The sequence below is a fragment of the Brassica napus genome, chromosome C6, assembly GCF_020379485.1.
Source record: "Brassica napus cultivar Da-Ae chromosome C6, Da-Ae, whole genome shotgun sequence".
NCBI lineage: Eukaryota > Viridiplantae > Streptophyta > Magnoliopsida > Brassicales > Brassicaceae > Brassica > Brassica napus.
Window position 1 is genome coordinate 35724124 of NC_063449.1, and position 22633 is coordinate 35746756.

The 22633-nt window shown below is 32.2% G+C and overlaps 2 protein-coding genes and 1 pseudogene across 2 annotated transcripts; 2 read left to right on the forward strand and 1 right to left on the reverse strand.

Moving 5' to 3' along the window:
* Positions 1–5902: 5902 nt before the first annotated feature.
* Positions 5903–12532, forward strand: LOC106401240 (type IV inositol polyphosphate 5-phosphatase 3). The gene is made up of 10 exons (XM_013841711.3): positions 5903–5927; positions 8959–9011; positions 9099–9234; positions 9333–9443; positions 9768–9840; positions 10209–10313; positions 10414–11275; positions 11470–11654; positions 11734–11842; positions 11922–12532. The coding sequence occupies exons 1-10, from the start codon at positions 5918–5920 to the stop codon at positions 12264–12266; spliced, it is 1989 nt and encodes a 662-aa protein (XP_013697165.1). The 5' UTR covers positions 5903–5917; the 3' UTR covers positions 12267–12532.
* Positions 12533–13074: 542 nt separating this feature from the next.
* LOC111210754 lies at positions 13075–17219 on the forward strand. Its single transcript, XM_022711325.2, has 2 exons — positions 13075–14683; positions 14756–17219. The coding sequence occupies exons 1-2, from the start codon at positions 14093–14095 to the stop codon at positions 14873–14875; spliced, it is 711 nt and encodes a 236-aa protein (XP_022567046.1). The 5' UTR covers positions 13075–14092; the 3' UTR covers positions 14876–17219.
* A 2894-nt stretch (positions 17220–20113) lies between these two features.
* LOC106398695 lies at positions 20114–20884 on the reverse strand (annotated as a pseudogene).
* Positions 20885–22633: the final 1749 nt, after the last annotated feature.

A 22633-nucleotide genomic window follows, 5' to 3' on the forward strand; every position in this document is an offset into this window, starting at 1 on the left:
GGTACGAACTTTGAGTTACAGATTTTATGCCCAAACCTATTTTAAATGAAGAGAAAATGCGATTATATAAAAAAATATCAAAAATTATTCCGCGCTTTAGCGCGGGTGAAAATCTAGTTACTATTAAAATCAATACTACTTAAATATAATCATTTTTGGGGTTTTAGTAATTAAACCCCTCAAGTAAAGATGAATCGTAAAAAATCTTCAACTAAAAATCCTATGAAATAAACCCTCAACTTTAATTCTGTTAACATATGTCTAAAAAACCGTGACAGAGGGTGACATATATTAACGGTTTATAAGTTTAGGGTTTATAATGTTGAAAACTTAGTTGAGGGTTTTTTTTACGATTCAAAAATAGTTGAGGGGTTTTATCACTAAAAGTCATTAAATGTTATTAAATTATTTATTATCATTTATACATTGTTTTAAATTAATTTATAAGCCCTTAAAACTAATTTATAAATTTTAATACATTAATATATTATAAAATTAATTTATACATGTTAAATTAATAATTGTCAACACTACTTACGACTTATTGTAACTTCAAAATATTAAATTATTTGATATTTGGCAATAGTGATATAAAAAAAATGGTGTGTTTATATCGTCATTGTCAAATATCAAATAATTTAAAATTTCTAAGTTATATTAAGTCTTATGTAGTGTCGACGATAATTCATTCATGAAGTTAATCTTTCTATTAAGAGTAGGATGCATTTTTTTCTACTTTCATGATTTCCGTCATTCGGGTCATACTTTCTCCCCATCCCCCATAAATAATGCATGATTATTTTTATTCTCATTGATTTCTGATTAAATACGTTATATTTTTATTTTCTTGATCAATAATATATTGGGGATATATTGTTCTTGATTTATTGTATTAATTTATGTTTCAGTAGTATCACGAATAATGTTAGATTTTGTTATCCTACCAAGTAGCAGAAATTGTTAAAACTTATAAAATCATTGTGAAAGCGTATTAATCATATGTAAAAGTATTAAAATATTTATGAAGCTTTATAAATCGGTTATAAAGTAATGTAAATTAGTTTTAAAGGCTTATATCAATATAAAATAATGTAAAAATGATAATAAATATTTTAAAACATTTAATGACTTTTAGTGATAAATCCCCTCAACTATTTTTGAATCGTTAAAAAAAACCCTCAACTAAGTTTTCAACATTATAAACCCTCAACTTATAAATGGTTAACGTATGTCACCTTCCGTCATGGTTTTTTAGACGGAGGGTAATATATGTTAACGGAATTAAAGTTGAAGGTTTATTTCACATGATTTTTAGTTGAAGATTTTTTACGATTCATCTTTACTTGAGGGGTTTAATTACTAAAAATTCTTTTATCTACTTACAAATCTACGTTGAACTGTAACATTTATTTAAAATTCCTATTTTATCTCCTCAACTATCTTAATTATTATTAAATATATATCATATCTAACCTATTCTTTTAATATTTTCAAAATAAGATATCTAAAATATATTCTTAAGTATCTTTTTCTAAGATTGCATTTTAGTAATATCTTTTAATGCCTTTTATTTAAAATATATATATTTATTTATTTATTTTAATATTTAGATTTAATAATAAAATACATAATTAATATCAACTATAATTATAAACGAGTACTAATTCATTTTTGATTTATAGAGTAAGAAATAACAATCCTATTATATTTATATTCATAATTAAATTACTACACCAATTAACAAATATAAAGTAACCTAATCCATGTCCTAACTATTTTATAAATTATAAAATTAAATAATAACGTATATTCATGAATTTACAATATACTTAACCTATTAAAATAAAATATTAAAGTAAGATATATTAATTAATAAATAATTTCATACTTTAATATATCTATTTAAATTAGAATATGAAAAATTTAAATGAGATATATTTAATTTATACAATAATAAAATAAATTTTGACCAATATAAGAAATTAAAAATAAATTTTTCCTATAATTGAAAGCTTTAAAATATTAGTAAAATTTAATACGGGTGGATTGTAAAAATGAGTTATCCTATTTTCATAAAATTATATTCATGTAAATTTAAATTTAATTATCTATATTTTAAAAAATTGTAAATAAAAATAAATGTATAAAATTTTTAATTTTCAGTAAATAAATGTTTTCTAATAAAAATTGATTCCGCGCTTTTAAAGGGCGGGTCTAAATCTAGTAATTTGATTAAAAACGTATACATGATTGTGTTTTGGGCTCAATATTTTAAATTGTGTTCCTCTTCCGATATAACATTATTGGTTTTTTTTCTTTTCGAAACACACATTATTGGTTTTCAAACTGATGTTTTGGCTAAAAAAACCTTGTTGGTGTTTCAAACAGATGTTTCGTCTAATTTAAATAGTATATGTAGTTTAAAATTTTCATGATTTAATATTTGAAATTTATGGTCTAAGTCACTTTCTGGTATGTCAAATTTAATCAGTATGTTTACAAATGAATTTTGATCTTTATCAACTTTGAATAAATAATGTTTGAGATGATCTACTATGATTAAAATACTTTTCGCTTTCATGTTAATATTATATATAGTTAATCTTAGTAAAGTTTATATTGCTTGAATCATCCAAATTTGGATTGAGTAATTTGATCGCTAAACGTTTTGTCACTACCTGTTTAGCATCTACCTTTACTTGAACCTTATTTTAATTTTCCTTAAAACCCAGTGATCATTTTGATAAGTAAATAAACTTATTCTGAACCTGAATGAACATACTAATTTGTGGCTTAAAAATCGTTTGCGACGGCCAATAAAATTCACACTACATTTTTTTATTTTTTAATAAATGAAAGATTAGTTAAAGTAACACATACAGACAATTGATTAGAAAAAACTTCATGATTTCCAATCGTAAATTATTAGTACAAAGATGAAGATGAGATGATACTATCGCTCATATGATGATCAAGTTCTGGCCTGACAACAACCCAACATCACGCAAAATAATAACTCAGTTTAATTTACATAATTGTCATGATCATTAAAAATTATACATTGAACTCACCGATCCATTATGATTAATCATCGCTTTGCCACCTATCCGAATTGAATGTTTTAATTAATCAATGAGTCATAGCCAATCATTTAAAAACAACTTTTATGTTTTAATGCTCACTGATTAGCATCAGAAAACATTTATTAGTACTCCCTCGTAGTATAATGTTGTTAAATACACTCCTAGATTGAGATCAGTGGTTATAGACAGGACCAAAAGAGTATTTAGTCTGTATTCGATTGAGATTAGTGGTTATAGACATGACAAAATGGGTATTAAGGTAGGCTTGCATGATGCTAAGTTTTATTTCTAAACGTAATAACATAACAAATACATCACACTCAGATTCGAGTTTTAGTAGGTACAAATTTAATTATTTTGGATGTTCCATCAGTTTTGACAAATATTTACACTTATCTCGTCACCCGTGATAGATGCATGTAATAATGATCTACAAAATAAAATAATAACGTAGCGTTATTATCGCTGTACAGATAAGTTTTTTTTTTTTTTTTTTGTAACTTAAAGTACAGATAAGTTAGAAAATGAGATCTGATGTAAGACAAGTCTCTGCTTTTGCCGATCCTTCTCTTCTTATAATATTTTCTTTTTGTTGAAAAATTACTGAGTTTAGGTCTTGCAGTTTATACTAATCACAGATCATATATACATATGACACGTACGGTAAAGACGACAAAACTTAACAACGAATCAAAGTGTACTCTGATTTCGAAGTCAAATGACATGTGCCAAGATGTACTAATACAGGGTTACAGAAACTTATAATGTCGAACCGGAGGATCGGAGGATCGGAGTAGACGTGGCGGAAAGGTGTAAATTGAAAGAAATCTATAATATATAGTACAAAAATGATATAATATGCTTGATATACACGGACACAAATATAAATGGAGAAGCAAAAGTAGGGGAAGAAATTAAAAGTTTGTTTCGACCTTCCCAAACGTAAAAAGCTCACTTCACACCTCGAAAAGACCCAAAGAAAAACTAATTTCATCTGCCCTTCTTCTTCTTCTTCGTCTTCAAGCCATCACCTCCTCACAGTCCAAGGTACTTTGCTCAACTTGGGCAACAAATAAGTGTACTTTGATCTGATGCGTTTTATTTTTTAGACTTTCTTTTGTTTATTTAGTTGTCAAACAATGTTCTCGTTTGGATAGGTTTAATCTGAACACAAAATTAATTAACAAGAATGATCTGATGAGAAGAATTGTTCCATTTGACATCCAATTTCTTCGGACACTGTCTTCTCCGTTTATCCAATAAACATTACCAATCTGGATATATCTTCATAACTCTTATGTAACAAAATATACTCCCTTTTTAATAAAGAGAAAGCAGTGTTTTTAAAACTGGACTGATCCGATGGTTGGACCGAGTTCGACCATGAACCGGTTATATAGCCGGGTTGGTCTAGTAATTGGTTCGACCATGAACCGGCCACATAGTCGGATTATATTTCAAAGTTATTAAACCAATAAAAACCACTAAAACTATCGAAAATCTATAAACCATCCATATAAACAAGAAACTAATTTATATTTATAATATTTTATGTTCAAAATTGATTTATATTTTAACTATCATCATGTTTACTAATATTACTTTTATATTTACGTACTAAAAAATATTAAACCATATTATTGAACCAGGTTTGACCCGGTCGAACCATATTGAACCGTGATCCAAAATATTTTCGGTCCGGTTTTAAAAACACTGAGAGAAAATAATTTTAAAATTTCAATACAATTTATTCCTATTTTAAACTCGATATTAATTACAGAATGTATTAATTTTATAAATAATTTTATTTATCTTAAATATTGTTAGTTAAATATGAATAATTAATAAGAACATATATACAGTTTAATCATTTTTACCATCTGTGTAAAAAAAGATAAAAGTGATATTCATTGCAAAACAAAAAGAGTAAGTACCGAGCAAACAGAAGATCAGTGAGTTATAGAGTTAGAGTACCATTGGTGAAAGGTTCTCGGCAAGTTTTTCACCTATAATAATAAAAAATAATTAGAAAAAAAGAGAGAGATAGATAAATAGTAAAATTGAGGAAAGATAAGTGTCTTTCCCAAGAGATTAAAAGCTCTTGGCAAAAAACTACTCCCTCCGTTTTTTAATATAAGTCGTTTTAGAATTGTGCACATAGATTAAGAAATCATTAATTTTTTATATTTTTTAAACAAAAACATCATTAATTATTTACCTAACCACAAATCAACAAATAATAAAATAGAAGGTATATTTTCATTGGTCATATAACATTAAGTGTTAATAAATTTTACATAAAAAACCGAAAACATCATATAATTTGGAACATAAAAAATTCTCTAAAACGACTTATATAAAAAAAACGGAGGGAGTATTATTTTGCAAGGTGTCATATTATTACTGATTTTATTTTATAATTAACTAAAACTTAATTATTATGACAAATTATATTGGTATTTAATGATGAGAAATTCTATTTAAGAGCTTTGTTGTCGTGGATGCTCTTCTTATATTCACAATCAAAGGCAAATCACATGAAGCTCCATACTTCATTCAGTTCATCATCGGTGATGTTTTCTAAAACAAAACGAAATTTCATGTGGCTTGCACCCTTATATCTCCAAGACTCCAACAATTGGGCATGTGGTATTTTTGGACGTCTGTAATCTGGTTCCAACAAATCATATCATCATTCAAACCACTTTTATGGTGGTACAGAAGACATTCAGGAAATTTTGTGCACCCAGTTATAAAAATATATTACTGATTTTTCTCTTTTAACTTCATTTTATCTCAGCTGACGGTGATACAATCAGGATACTACTAGCTAGATGCTAAAAGGTGACTTCGCTTCCTTAGTTTGTTTTTTACTCATTGAAGACATTGATCTATTTCCACATATAAAGTCATTATCCTATAGCAGTATAATATTTTTTTTTTGAGAAAATGCTTAACAATATAATTTTTTAACATTGAGTTAACGATTTTTAGAATTTATGACAAAAAATATCAATCACTTATGAACTAATTTAAGTATTTGTAGAAAATATATTAATTTTTGTGTCTGCAATTTATTTTGGTGGGATGGAAATTAGATATGTCTTATATAATTTTTAAAAGTACACTTTAATTCATTTCATGACATAAATAATTTCACAAATACTTCAATATTCGACTGAACCTAATTTTTATATAATATATATTGGTCAAATATTACCAAATGGTACATCTTTAGAAACATTACGACCTCCAAATACAGTAAAACATGACTAGAATAACAAATTTATACACGTCAACAACAAAATAATGAAATATTTCTGGATTTAAATATCACTAAGTTACGAGTGAATAACAATTTTTAAAATTTAATATATTAAGTTTGAAAAAATATGTAAAAGCAAAAAGAAAAATGATGTTGATGTATCGAAATTTGGATGGATCGACCTAATATCTTTACAAAATTAATTGAAAAACAAACTTATGGCCTCAAATTATACAGAACTATATCAAGTATTATAAATTTATAACCGTTCATATACTATTTATTTACCGCAAAAGTTGATGCAACAGTACAAGTGTACAACACACTGGTTGAATCGTAGACTAACTCTAGTTAAAGGTAGGTGGACCCAAAGGACTAGAACTCTGTGTATGCTGCTTTCTGTGGTCCGTGTATGTTGTGGGTCCCATACCGCACCTCACGACCCGAACACCTTATCCCCAACCGGGCTCTAACCGGAAATCGAGACCCGATCTCCTATAGATTGCTTTTTTTTGTTCACCCCATCGACTAATTTGGCGGCGCCATGTACTTTGCGTTTCATTTTTCATTTTTCTGGTATTCCAGAATTAATCTTTGCTTTTTGTGACTTACCACGTTAATATTGTGATTTGTGAGGATAAGCGGTATATTATTAATTATAGAAACAGTTGAGTTACGGTCCAAAAGTTAAAGTCCAACTGGGACCACTCAGGTTAAAAAGTAGATCCAATGGGAGCTGTAAGACCAAGTCCCTACCAATATGTACCGCGTGTGCATATTTATGTACTAATTCATTTTATATTTGTAAACTTACTTTTAATTGGTTGATAAAAATTACATTCATACAAATCTATGAATACACAGAGTTCTAGTCCTTTGGATCCACCTTTGTCCACCTGCATTTAAGTAGTATCACCTGAGCCGTCCTATGAAGGCTTCTACATAGAGGTGCCAAATGGGCGGGCTGTCCAATGGTTGCCCATGTCCATATACAAACGGGCTTAATATGGACAAACCCATTTTTTCCATTGGTTTTTATTGGACAAAATGTGGGAGACCATTAAGAAAATGATCTTTGTTGGTTTTGGGCTTTATGGACTTGGACTGTCCAATGGTCACAAAACCTAGGGTTTCTAAAATTTAAGTTTTTCTGCTAAAATCGTAAAATCGATTTTTTCGCTTAAATTTTGATATCAAATTTTCCCGTCAGAACCAGAAAATCGAGTTTTTCCGTCAGAACCGCAAAATTGAGTTTTTCTTCAAAACGCAAAATCGAATTTTTCCGACAAAACCGGAAAATCGAGTTTTCCTGCCAAAACCGCAAAATCGATTTTTCTCGCCAAAACCGAAATTGTTGTACTTATGAACTTATGTATTATTGTACTTATAAATTTATGGATAAATTTTAATTTTATGAACTTGTATATGTAATTGTAGGCTTATAAATTAAAATTTTCTTATATGGTCATTATGGACCCCATGGCAAAACCGAAAAATCGAGTTTCTCTGCCAAAATCAAAAAATCTAGTTTTCCGCCAAAACCGCAAAAACGAGTTTTTCCGCCAAAACTGCAAAATCGAGTTTTCCCGTCAAAACTGCAAAATTAAGTTTTTCCGCCAAAACCGCAAAATTGATTTTTCCCGCCAAGACCGGAATTGTTGTACTTATGAACTTATGTATTGTTGTACTTTTGAATTTATGGATGAATTTTAATTTTATGAACCTGTATATATAATTATAGGCTTATAGATTAAAATTTAAAATTTCTTATATGGTCATTATGGACCCCATGGCAGCCCATGAAAATATGGGTGTTAGTGGGTATGGTCATTAATAGACATGGTTCTTAATGGACATGGTCACTCTCTGTCCGCAAACAATAAATGGACAAATGGATATGGGCTAATGGACATGGGCTCGCCCAATTTACAGCTCTAGTTCTACATCCAGATTTGAAATTCAAACTCCAGACCTAGATGTAAAAGCCTTTAAACTTTAACCAGTAGGATACGTGTTTTCACGTTCACCTTATAAGTTTAGCTAGAAACAATTATTCAAGTTACTACTATATCGTAATTTTAATCTTATATATAGTGTGGGCCTTTTTCTATAAGTGACCCGTGACACTAATAGTGATTTTAGTATTTTTTTCGTTTCATATTAAGTGTCGTTTTAGAAAAATTTTTTCATTACAAAATAAGTGTCGTTTTCGATTTTCAAAGCAAAATTTATTAATTTTATGCAAAATTTATTTTTTTATTGGTTGAAATATGATTAGGTGTATAGATAATAGTATTTTTTTTATAGAAAATGTACAAAATTAATTGTTTTTTTAATCTGTATGTCGAAACTTAAAACTAATAAATTACCTATTACTCAGGGAAAAAATTATAATTATGTCATTATCAATTTTATTAACCTTACATAAATGTAGAAGAAAATTGCATAAAATGATATAAAAAACGAGGACGGACACACGCGTCTCGAACTCTCTAATGGATTTTATGGTCTGACACGAAAAGAAAAAATAAAGATTTACAAAAGTTTCAGCACTTTCCTTTATTTATTAAAGAATATCACTTTTGTGAAAATTCAATTTTGATGCTTCAGTTGCTGAACCTGCCGGGATGATGAGGAAGAGCTTCCGTCGTCAGAAATCTCAGGTAATATTTGTTGTCTGTCCTTACAGATTACGATGTCTTAAATAAAAATGAATGGTTCTAAACAAAAGTGTTGGATGATTTACACAGAGATTATGGGCGAAGGTTGTTATGAGGAAGTGGTTGAACATAAGTGCTAGAGATCTTGAGTATGGTGCTGATACTGAAGACGAATCCGAAAACGAGGACGTTGTAGAGGAAAACCAGGACTCTGGCTCCGACGAAGGTTCTTGTTTCTTCTATCTATCACTCTCTCTCTCTCTCCAGAATCATTCATCAGTTCTTCTTTTCCGATTATCTAAGCCGTTTAAACCGGTTTAACAGATAATGAAGAATCGAGCACACAAAGGAGAGGATCGACTCAATCATGGGTTAGTGAGATCTCGGAGGATCCTATAACCGTCGCTGAAGCAGCCGCGGAGTTTACTAGCAATGGTAATGCCGAATTGCATAGGTTGTTTATGAGATTCACTGTGGTGTGGTTTCTAAGTTTTTCAGTTCATTCTCTTTGCTGGAATTCAGAAATTTTATTAAAAATAAAAACCATATTAAAATATTGGTGGTCTAGTGGTATTTTAGTAGTCCGGATTCAAACCATCTTTGATACTTAATTCTTTAAATTAAAATTAAAAAACTGACTTCAGATACTTAGGAGATTATAGACTTAAGATCCAAGATTCCTATGTAGTTAATAAAATTAAACTGGAGAAACAATTTTTTTGGATAATGAATATTTTAAACTATTTCTTCTGATATCAGATGCTCCGTTGAAGTTAAGGAGAAGGAATTCAGAAACATTGAGAGCACAGTATATTAACAACAAAGATATAAGGTAAAACATTTGATGTTTCTTTCGATTTTTTATATATTAATTTTTATTATAGTAGTACTATTAGACCATGATTATCCTTAAGAAACCCAATAGTTTTTAAAAAAAAAAAAAAAAAAAAAAATTAAAACCAAACCAATCGTGGACCGCCACGAGTCAGTGGAGCCCGTGAACAGTGGAAGAAACTCACTAAAATCGGTTCTTAATTAGTAGTTTTTGTAACCGATCCTTAAGGGTTTTGTGGGAGTCCACGCACTAAGAAACCCACTAAAGATCCCGGATAAACATTCTCTTACATTCCGAAAGTTGTTGGGTTATAAAAGAGACCTACCATGTCGGGATTGTAATAACGAGAACTTGTTGTTATGCAGAGTATGTGTTGGTACGTGGAACGTAGGAGGAGTATCACAACCTTCTGATCTTGACATCGATGACTGGATCGACATTAATCATTCTGCCGATATCTACGTTCTTGGGTAAACCAAAAAAAAAAATTATTTATTTTTCCTCAACGACATAGACAAAACTAACTCTGTTCAATATGTTTATATGTTCATGTTTTTGTTTTGTCTGAAGTTTACAAGAGGTTGTACCTTTGAATGCTGGGAACATACTTGGAGCTGAAGATAACCGACCGGTTGCAAAATGGGAAGAATTGATCAGAGAAGCATTGAACCGAGTCAGACCGAAAAACTCTGGGGTTAAGAGTTACAGTGATCCACCAACTCCAGGGATATTCAAACCTTTTGACGAAACACACGATGTCATAGAGGAAGAAGTCGATTACGAGAGCGATAGCGACGCTGGCGTTGAGATTCACCCCATCAACGAGGAGGAAGAAGAAAGCCTCGGTGAGCTAAAGCATGACGGTGGAGTTGTAGGCGAAGTCAACACTCTCGTTGATCCTAACTCCGGCGTGCCGGTTGTTGAGATTAAAAGACAGTTCTCTTCTCCTAAGAAGCTAGACAGACAAATCTGTTTACGTGTTGATAGCTTTGACAAGAGGAAGAACGATGAGGATTCCCCTGGAACCGGTATGAAAACGCTAAACCGGATGTTAAGTGGGAAAGAAAGGATCGGTTTAAGCTGGCCTGAGCCTCCTTTGAGCATGTTAGGACCTTCTTGCGTTCTAGATAGACAGCCTTCCATGAAGTCAACAGCGTCCTTACAAACAACAAAGTCTTTCAAGGCTTACAATTCGTTTAAGTATGTAGCCGGAAGCAACAACGGGGTTGCACCGGAGGTATTGGCTCTAGCGTCCATGGACCTGACGTCGCTGATGGAGAGGAAACGAAGACCGGCTTATGTGAGGCTAGTGAGTAAACAAATGGTTGGGGTTCTTTTAACCATTTGGGTTAAACGAAGTATGCGGAAACACATTCAAAACGTAAGAGTCTCTACAGTTGGAGTTGGCATCATGGGTTATATTGGTAACAAGGTATATAAAGATTATATATTTCATTAATTTTCTTTTAATTTATAGCTGATCCGGTCAGCCTGGTAGGAACATAATTAGTGCTACAGTGTGGAGACCAGCCACTGCCTGACCCTAGTCAGAAATGATTTCTAACTCATTAATTTTTATGTTATATTGTTTCAGAATCGTTTTATAAAGTGATATGTGGTATGCAGGGAGCTGTGTCTGTGAGTATGTCGATATACCAGACGTTCTTCTGTTTCATATGCACTCATTTGACGGCAGGAGAGAGAGAAGTTGATCAGATCAAGAGGAATGCTGATGTTCACGAGATACATAAAAGAACAGTCTTTCACTCTGTCTCAGCTCTTGGACTTCCCAAGCTTATCTATGATCACGAGTCTGTCTTTTGTATTCTCTTCTACAAATTGTTTTTATTTATATTCTTCTAACTTTATCTTGTTTTCACCTCTTTGCAGACGAATAATCTGGTTAGGAGACCTCAATTATCGGCTTAATTTATCGTATGAGAAAACCAAAGACCTCATTTCCAAGAGAGAGTGGTCCAAGTTACTTGAATATGATCAGGTAAGCATAACTATTGATCTTTTATAAAGGTTAAGCTCAACTTTACTTATTTTGTTTCTTTCGTATAAATGAATTGCAGCTGGTAAAGGAATACAAGAAAGGTCGAGCTTTTGACGGATGGTCAGAAGGAACTTTACAATTTGCACCAACCTATAAGTACCAAGCGCATTCGGATGAGTATACTGGGAGTGATGGAAAGGCGACAAGGAGAACACCGGCTTGGTGTGACAGAGTACTATCTTTTGGCAAAGGAATGAGGCTGGTTCAATACCGGCGTACCGAAAATAAATTCTCAGATCATCGTCCGGTTGTAGCAATATACATGGCTGAAGTCGAGGTGTTTTCCGCGAGGAAGCTTCAGCGAGCATTGACATTTACAGATGCAGAGATTGAAGACGAGGGACTTGTGGCCGTAGTCGTTTAAGAGAATAAGAAGAAAAGAAGAGATTAAGATTTGATGCTTAATGTTTGTTTGATCTTGCATATGAAGTATTGGCGAAAGAGACAATCTCTTTCTACGGATAGTTTTAATCTTATGTCGTTACTGATGCATCACACTGGAAAACGTTCCTAGTGTTATACTTCTTTCTTCTCTTGAATTTAGTGTCTTTTTTGAATAAGCGTCGAGAGAGTCCGGAGTCTGTTGAGCAGAGAGAACTTGGACCCGTTTAAGATAAGTGTTTCCGTTCAGTTCCGAATCGGTTGGATAAAATTTAGAAAGTGTTAAAAATATATATTTGTATACGTATAGTCTAAATGGCCGGTGGTAAGGAAGAGTCTCTATTGGTTTTCCCCACCCGAGTTCGCATAGCAGGATGGTTTTATTGCTCTCCATGAGTAAAACTCAACTCATGAGCCCTTCTGAAATTTTGCAAATAAGTCTATCATCTGATGCATCTTTTTTAGTCATTTACACAAAATTCAAATGGTCATCACATAATAACTGATTAGAAACTTAAAAACCAAAAAACTTATCTACTATTAACATTTTAACATAGAGGTTTCAATATAGTTGAGTCCCAAATTGATACCCATGATTCTTAATATTAAGAACCGAGGGACAAATATGTTAAGTCCAAAACCGATTCGAACATGTCTATTTTGGGTCGGTTCCAACTGAGTAATCGTTCTGGTATTAAATCTCATGCCTAAGTGAAATTACTTTAAGGGTTTTGTTTGTTGATGTGATCATGTTTTAACCACTAAATTAAGACTTTAAGTGCACAACAATGTGTGATAGTATTTAAGGGTTGAATCCACAATACCAAAGTTACTCAACAAGTCTATGAGAACAGAGTTAAGATAGAACAAAAGTTTTTTTCAGTTTTCAATTGCAAGAATTAAAAAATAGAGATGAAGTAAGTTTATGGATTAAAGGTGTCAAACACTGGGAGTCACAGTTTTCTCAATGAAAAATAAGTACTTTGGCAATAAATATTTGAGAAACTACTTAGAATGACTCTAAACAATCATTAAATAACTAGAGTAACTCCTATACATTTGAAACTACTAGAATAACTTTCAGAACATTAAAATTTACGATTTTGCCATTATTAATAATTATACCAAAATTGAAAAAAAAAGAATAAAGAATTTACCTTTTGTCGGGGTTCGACAACGACAGAAACTCAAAACCTCTCCTCGTCGTCTCCGTCATCTCCATCTCTGACCCTCTCTTTTCCGTCCCGAGAAACCCAAATCGTTTTTGTCTCAGTCACATCCGCCTTCGTCTCCGTCTCCTTGTTTCTGGACAAACCCAAATCGATTTCGGCTCAGTCACATCCGGCTTCAGTTGCAGCTTACTCTAATCCGTGAGTCTTTAATCTATGCTATTCCCAATTTCTTCTAAACTTCAAATTTCAAATCAATTTAATTAAAAAAATTGAGATTTGTGAAAGATTCTATTTGATTGTTTGAAATTGTTTCCTTTTCGGGTCTGATGTTTTCATCGGATAGTAATATTGCTTCTTCTTTTTTGTAGGTATGGCTTCTTCTTCGGGTGCAAGAAAGTATCCGAAAAGGCTGTATGATGTTGATAAAACTCCAATTCAGAGTAGGAGCATGAACCATAGTTGTTTTCTGGCCAACATTTAAACGGTGCTATAAGCTGCCGGGGATGATGTTGTATCTGAGTTGAGGGAATCAGCTGTTGGAGTGATTCTGAAGCTAAAAGAGTTGGAATACATTTGGTCTGCTTCTTGCGTTCACCATTTTCTCGCCAATCAATTGGCTATCGACAACATTCATGAGATGTGGTCCTTGATAGACTGTATGCCGCTGCGGTTTTCTTTGTACGAGTTTGGAGAGATTACGGGGCTAAATTGTGATCCTTTGGACAAGAATGAGATTTGGGATGTGGAGCATGAAAGTTTTTGGCTGGAGATGAACGTGCCCACATTAGAAGGACCTACATTGAAAGAGCTACAAGCCTTTTTTCCTATTTGCAGAAACTGGTCTCGAGAGAAGCGAGTGATGATAGGTTTGTTGTGTCTGCTATGCGTTGGGATATTTGGAATTTCAAGCAACAGCAGAATCCCTTTACATTGTGCTAAAAGAGTGATGGATCCAGCAGCTTTCCAACGATATCCATGGGGCCGTGTAGGATTTACCAGCCTTCTTGAGTCTATTAAAGTACTCACCTATGATAAAAAGAAGAGTTACACATTTCATGGCTGTGTTCATGCGCTCTTAATATGGGTTTTTGAGTTTGTCCCTGGTCTAGGAGAGAAATTTGGGAATCGGAGAGAAGGTGCTGGTGTCCCTCTTCTGTCATGGCGGGGATCTCGTCCGCGTATCAACTTCTCAGATTTCTGTGCCCAAGAAAAGAGAACATATCAGAAGGTATGTAGAGAAGTATTAATTTTCTGTAATTAAATTTAAATTATTTTTTAACTAATCATGTATATTACACAGGTTCGTGTGAGACACATGGTTGAGAAGCCAATAGAGGATAGATATCCGAAGTGGGAAGATAATAAAGTACATACTGAGCTGGATAACATGATTCAGGACATCCTAAGTATTGGGAGGTAATGCCTGCTACGAAATCGACAAAGAGAAAAAGTCACGTGAACCCACCTTGTGTTCTAGATACCATGGATGTGGGTCCTTCTACTAAGCGAAGGATGATTTACTGGTTGCTTTGACCAATTATAATGTTGTAGGACGTGTATCGTGGATGTTTTATTTTAGTACTTGGAGTAGTAGATTTAACGTGGATGGTTTTATTTAAATACTCTTTATTAGTATGATTTGGTGGTTGCTTTGATCACTCCTATTTTTGTACTTGGAGTAGTAGATTTAACGTTTCAAACTGAATGTTTTCTTACGATCACAAGACGTATTGCAACACCAAACAGTATACCAAAGACCAAAGTAAATGAAAAGTAATGTATCACCAAAGACCAAAGTGTAAATGTATTGCAACACCAAAGAGTATACCACTAAATGTAGCACCAGCGTAAATGAAATCTAATGACCAAAGCCTGAAACTAGATCGAATACTTATCACTTAAGAGGACATGTTTTAGAATTATGTCCCATCTGGTTACAAATTCTACATGTGTGTTCCTTCCTTGGCCGTTTCTTATCTGCAACTTTCTCCAAAATAGATTTATGTCTTGATTTTTTTGGTCTTCCTGGTGGTTGACGGACATCAGGTGGTAAACATATTTGCTTTGCAACTTCTTCTGTAATTGGAACAGCATCATCTTTGGGCATAAGAACATTGAAATATGCATTGTATAGGTACTGCTTCCGATAGTAATGGTGGCAAAGTGATATACGTGATATCTTTCTAGCTTCCGCAGCAGCTATAGCATGAGCACATTGTAGCTTCTCCAAATCAAATCGGCGGCAAGAACATTTCTTCTCGGTCAGATTTACAACATGTAAAGACGAGACTCCTGTCACCTGTGACTGATGAATGTCTATTGCTTAAACCTTTAGTAGATTAGCAATAGGTATCCGGCCCTGCAACATGTTAAAGCTTAGTATATTAGCAGATAGTCTAACGAAACACATAGCCTGATTTAAAAAATATTACCTCCAACACTTTCTCCAACACTTTCTCTACACCACGAAAAATATTATATTAGCTGTAAATTCGAATTTTGTTCCACTCTAGTAATTAAAAAAAAAATTCAAAAGTCTGCCGTCAAAGACGACAATTTCTAAAATCGGCCACCAAATAGATGCAAAAGTCGATTGCAAATTTAAATTGGGTAAACAAATCTGTCATAAAAACTTAAGTCTAATACCGATAAACATATCTGTCTGAAAACTCTATCTACTCCAGAAAAAAACTGACGATTACAAAAAAAACGGTTACTACATTCGACAGACTAAAATAGATAAATCTATCGACAACCTTAAATCGGACATACAAATCTGCCATCTTAAAACCATCTGTCGTAACACAAAAGTCTGCCACCAAATACTTAGCAAATATAAATTCAATAGCAGTTTAAATTAATAGATTTATATTCCGATAGATCTTTTTTTTCGTTAGATAAATCTGCCGCCGGAGTTTTCTAAATAAATTAAAATGACATTTTTGTAATATTCTTTTTTCATCATAACTATGGAGAAGGCCATTTTCGGCCATAAAATATTTTTGGTAATTTTAAATTTTTATGAATCATTCTAGTCATTTCTTAATTAATTTGAATCATTCTAGTAAATTTTCCTAAATATTTTTCACGTAGTATGTTTGGAATTAGAATATGCCTCTGAATGCGAAGATTGGATTCAGTACACTCTATCTCTCACTTTAGTTTGTCAAGTTTTTGACAAGTTCTAACCAGCAGCTATTTCTCATTTATTAAAGGTAATTGCTCTGCTTACCTAAAATAAGAACATGGATTACTAATGGTAGTTACCAAAAAAAAGTACTTTGCAATGATTTTTTCACTGTTATTCACTTAGTGTGTTTAGGGATTAGAATCTATCTATGAATGTAAACATTGGATTTAGTGTACTCTATATGTCAATTCAATTTGTCGAGATTTTGGCAAGTTCCAAACAACAATTATTTACCATTTATTAAAGGTAATTTCTTTGATATCTCTAAGTTTAGAGTTCCGAACAATTTTATAATTTAATGATGTGACTTAAACATGAATCTATAAACAAGAATTGATAGATGATTTAATAAATATTCTGGAATGTGTAATCTTGTTTTGGTGAACATAGATCTAGTTTGTATATGGATGATATGGATCAATACATGGAATGATGTAATTATGATATATATGAGTTTGAAATTTGAACATAGATGTTATTGATTTATACTTGGAATGATGTGATTTGAAAAAGAATATTTAAACAAACATTGATAGATGATTTAATATATAACTAGGTTAAGATCCGCGCCTTGCGCAGGATGAACATTATATATATAAATAATTATATATATTATATGTTTTTACATGAAATAATAAATATATATTAAATAATTAAAAGTCATTAACTAACATATATAATTAAATTGGTGTGAACATATAATTAAATCAATTTTATTAATCCAAACAATATTTTTTTTTCTATTTGATAGGATATGTAATTAAATTTTAAATGATATTAACATGCATATTATATTTTTAATATTAATGTCTATTAAATGATGATTTCTACTCATATGATTTTTTTTATCATTTGTATCTTTTATATTAAAAACTTTGAATTACTAATAACAAAATTTTCATTGTGGGATTAATACTTTTAGTAATTTATAATTTTTTTTTAAATTAAGTTGTCAATGTTCATTCAAAGCTTTTATAAAAAAAATTGTTCAAATTAAATTTCGAAACTAAAATATTTATGTATTTGATATGGTTTAAAACAATATTTATATATCAATCTTAATAATTAATTAAATTTGACTTTTTACTTATATGATTTTATAATCATTTGTATTTTGTTATGACAAAAAGTTTAAATCATGGTTCACAAAATTTGAATGTGAGACTTTTAAAGTTTTAGTAATTTATAGTCATTTTTAAAAATTTGAAATATAACATATACTGAAAAATCTAATTTTTTATTATATGGTTATTGTGGTTGTTTAATTTAGTTTAATAGTTTAAAATTAAACAAATATGATAGAAGATACACTAATTTTTATCAAATCTTTACTATTCAAAATCATTAATTGCCATATATACTTTAGCCGCATTAAGCAATTCCGTAATTTTTATTTAAGGAAATTATAAAGAACATTAATAATGAATTTATGGTTAGTTTAATAAAATGCTTATTATATAATTAGATGGACCAACATATTTCTCTAATGATTCTAAGAATCATTTTAGTGATGACACGTGGTTACAAAAAGAAGTTGTAATGTTTCTCAAATAATATATAGAGGATATGGAATGTACAGGTTATGAACATGTTTAAGTTGAAAAAATCATTTTTGGACGGATGCCTCATTATTACATGAAATAAGACATTTTAGTGACAAATGGACAATAACGCGCATGAATTACAAATGCTAGGTATCAGAAAATAAATATTTTACAATGATTTTTTTTACTATTTTTTATTTAGTGTATTTTGGAAATAGAAATTGCCTATAGATACGAACATTGGATTTGTTGCACTTTATCTCATTTAAGTTTGTCGACATTTTGATAAATTTCAACCAAATGTTATTTCCCATTTATTAAAGATAATTACTTTGTTTACCTTTAAATATTTGTCAACTTCCTTACATTCTCGACAGTTTCAACCATTATTTCAGATTAACTGCATTTATCTCAGTTAAGTAAAGAGATAGCCGTAATTATTTTATCTTGTCTCAACTACCGCATATGTGGACTCTGTTTCTTTTATGCTAGTAAATGCAGATGATTCTAGAAGATATGTGAAAGTAAAAAAAGAGAAGTCTTAGTTTATAACATCTTCATTTTCATTGTAAATATATGTGGCCTCACCAAACATAGGATAAAAGCACGAAACCACACATTAATATTTTTGTGGCCTCATAAGATTCTATAAACAAAAATCAGCTTTGATTAAACTGTCTTCTTACAAGCATGTAACTGAAGTTTTCCAATTCAAGATTTTCATCTTTGATTTTCTTCGATAATATTTTATCCATTAATTGGAGAAAAACACAGACAAAAATACTAAATAAAACATACATAAATATATACTTTAAACAATGAATGAAAAAATTGAAATTCCAAGAATAAACATGAGCATAATAGAAAACCTTGACAATATATATGAGTATGCGAGAGGTTCAACTTTGACAACAACATCGGACCGCTCAATCGCCTCCCTCGTGTCTCTCCACATAAAGGTCTAAGCTCCAAACCCTCATGATATTTGAGCTGCGTGTTCTGAAAGATGACAATTCCAGCATAGCTGCTTTGCAGTATAGTTTGCTAATATCATATTTGACCTCGTTCTTGGTTTGTTTTAATATTGATATTATTTAGTTAGTAGAAAACATACATTATAGTTATATATAATGTTTGTAAAATATAATGTAGAACAAATAATGAACACAAAATAACGTTATAGTTAAATATAATTTTATTATCACTACAACTCTGGTGATTCTTTATTTAAATGTCAATATATTAGCTTTATTTAACAAAAGCCATGTCCACTTCTCTGAAAGTTTACAAACCTCTATCTGCAATGTAAGAAGAAAGCACACAATTGGTGAAAGTAACAGACTAACAGTATGAACGTAGTCACCTAACTCTTCTCCCTATTTTTTTTATAACTGCAGAAACTTTTAAAACTCAAATTTGTTTATGGGCTTCGGTGTTAATCTTCTTCTATCCTTTTAGAGTAAATCCAGAACCAAGTACTTTCTAAACCAGTACTGTATACATCACTGTCTTGCATATTCCATGTAATCGACTTCAATCTTGTTTACATGGCCCTACTTTGCATCAACGACACAAGAGATTACTACCAAGTTCCAATATAAGGAGGCCAAATAATGTATTTTGTTTCTGTTTTGTCCCTTAAAAAAACTGTGAAAGTAAAATGTATGCACCAACCGGAAATCGAACCCAGGTCTACCGCTAGACCACTGGTGCTTCGTGTGAAGATTGCATATATTTAATTTGTTTAACAGAACTCATGTGCATTGCTTTGAAAGTTTACAGATCTCTATAGAAAAGGGAAGAAAGGACACAAATTGGTGAAGTAACAATAGCAACGTAGGCACCTAAACTTATCCTTTCCTTTTCATCTAATTTTAGAAAATTTTAGATATATAAGTTTGTTTGGCTCCAATGTAAATCTTCTTCATCCTTTAAGATAAATCTCGAAGCAAGGGCTTTCTAAGCCAGTACTAATGAACCTTCTCCGTTCCTCTTCTTCTGTTTGTTTATCATCCAAAGAAATACACACACAATCATACGAGTTACCTTGACAAAGTAATGTACTACGTAGATGTCTATATTTACGGTACGGGTAAGGAAATATAGAGTGGATTCCAATGTATGAGGCGTATCTGAATGATAATTAGCTGCCATTTCACAGAAATGTTGCAATGTCATAAGCAATTGGATTGAAACTCTAATACTCATAGTCCTGCAATATAAAAAACTTATAAAAACAGAGCATTTTCTTGATGAAGAAGGAAAGTTTCTGTTCATACAAAAAGCACTATGATGGTAATGGCATTGGTTTCCCTTATGACGTTACCATACTGAAAATCATTGTGACAGAAACCGATATCTTGATCATCTCGAGTCAGCCTCTCCTCCAACAAGTTGATTTCATCTTCCAAACCTTCCAAACGAAACTCATCAATCTCTAATGGTGAAGGCAAGTTCTTGGATTCCTTAAGCCAAGTCCTGAACAAAACCCTCAAAGAGATGAGCAAGAAACATTGATGCTATGAAAGGAAATAAAACATTGTTACACTTACCTTAGTCTTTCCTAGAGGAGTAGTATGTTCTTTGGACCAGGCATATCAAGCTTGTGAACCTCTCTTAGTTTTGCAGCAGTGTCAGATACACGGAGATCATCTGCAGAAAGAGTCTGGTAAGAAAACCAACAGATTCTTGCCATAAACACAATCTCTCTTTCTATATATTTTCGCCATCATGATATTTCTTGGAACGCAAACAATATATATATATATATATATATCTCCTCCATTCCATTAACTAGAACTATATCTCTCTTCTGTTCTCCCTTTAAGCCTGAGACGGTCATGTAATTAATATATATTAATATCTCTATTCATTAGTATTATCTTCTGATTTCCTTTGTAATCTCTGATTCGCAATGCAAGCATCGGACTCGCTCAGGTTCCAAATTAAGCCTTACGCAGACATCAGAGAAGAGCTGAGATTCTAAAGGAGCAAATCTTCCACAGCAGCTACTTCCTGATTTCAAAAGTTTCCTCCTTTTGGTTTAGATTTCTACTTGCCTTGTTAAATCGGGGTTCGCTTTGTCTACTTACTTTACTATACTATCGTCTATAGCGCAGTGAGAAGATGGACTGTCTTAGCAATCTACCAGACGAGGTTCTTTGTCATATACTCTCTTTCCTTACGACAAAGGAAGCCGCTTTGACATCAATTCTCGCCAAGAGGTGGCGCAACCTCTTTCCGACTCTGTGCTGTGTTTCTGCATCCGGAAGCGGGCCCGACATTATACAGAGCGCTTCAAGGACTTTGTCGATAGAGTTTTAGCGTTGCAGGGTAACTCTTCGTGCTCTGCCTTCCCTTGAGGAACTGCTTCTTGATTATGTTACGTGGAAAGATATGGAGGATGTCAGACTGTCAAGTGCAAGCGTCAAGACCCTGACTATAAACTTGTGCGATTGTTTGAACACTTTATCATTTGATGCACCGAGTCTTCTTCAGTTTGACTACTACTCCGGTTCTGTTCCATCCGACTATCCCCTGGTTAATATGGAGAACTTGGTTGATGCTAAAATCGAATTCTGCGTATTTGAAGATAGTGATGCTCTCTAGTATAGTAATGCGTGGAAACTCTTTCATGGCATACGGAATGTTACGAATCTTGACTTGTTTCCTGATACTCTTCATGTCAGTTTTCTCTCTTCTCTCTCTCTCTCTGGTTATATATGATATTAGGTGTTTGAAACATGTAATACCAAAATGCTTTTGTTTTGTTTTTGTCAGGTGCTTTCTGTGTGGTCTGAATTGGTGCCAGTGTTCAACAACCTCAAGTCATTAGCTGTTAAGAGTGACGAGGATAGAGGATGGATGGCCAGCAATTCCAGCTCTTCTAAGGAACTGTCCACATTTAGAAACTCTAGTCATTAAGGTAACTCGTTTTGCCACACTTAATACTTTGAATCTGTTAATGGGTGACTCCTTTTTGTGCATTTGCCTTTAGGGTCTCGTGCACCATGTGACAGATAAGTGTGGGGATGTTTGTGACTGCATCTCTCGGGAGGACAAAGGATTTTCACTCACACTTTGTCCAGTAAAAATGGTGAAGATTCATGGGTTTCAAGGAACAATTAAAGAGGTGACAATGATAGAGCATTTTTTTGGAGTATTTTCCATCTCTGGAGGAGATGGTGGCGGTCTATTGTGAAGAGAATAATTCTACACAGCTACGAAACCATGAAGTTTCTAAATTTGTCTCGAAGATTTTCCAACTCTACAACAAGTTATCGAGTTGCAATGTCAAACTCATGCATCAGGGCGAGATTCTTTGCGTATGAAGAACAAAAACCATCTCCTTTGTTTTGCTTTTGTTTAACTGGCTTGAAAACCGTCTCAAACTGAACCGATCTCAAGACTGTAGATTCTTCTTCTTGCTTGTTTTCTACTATTT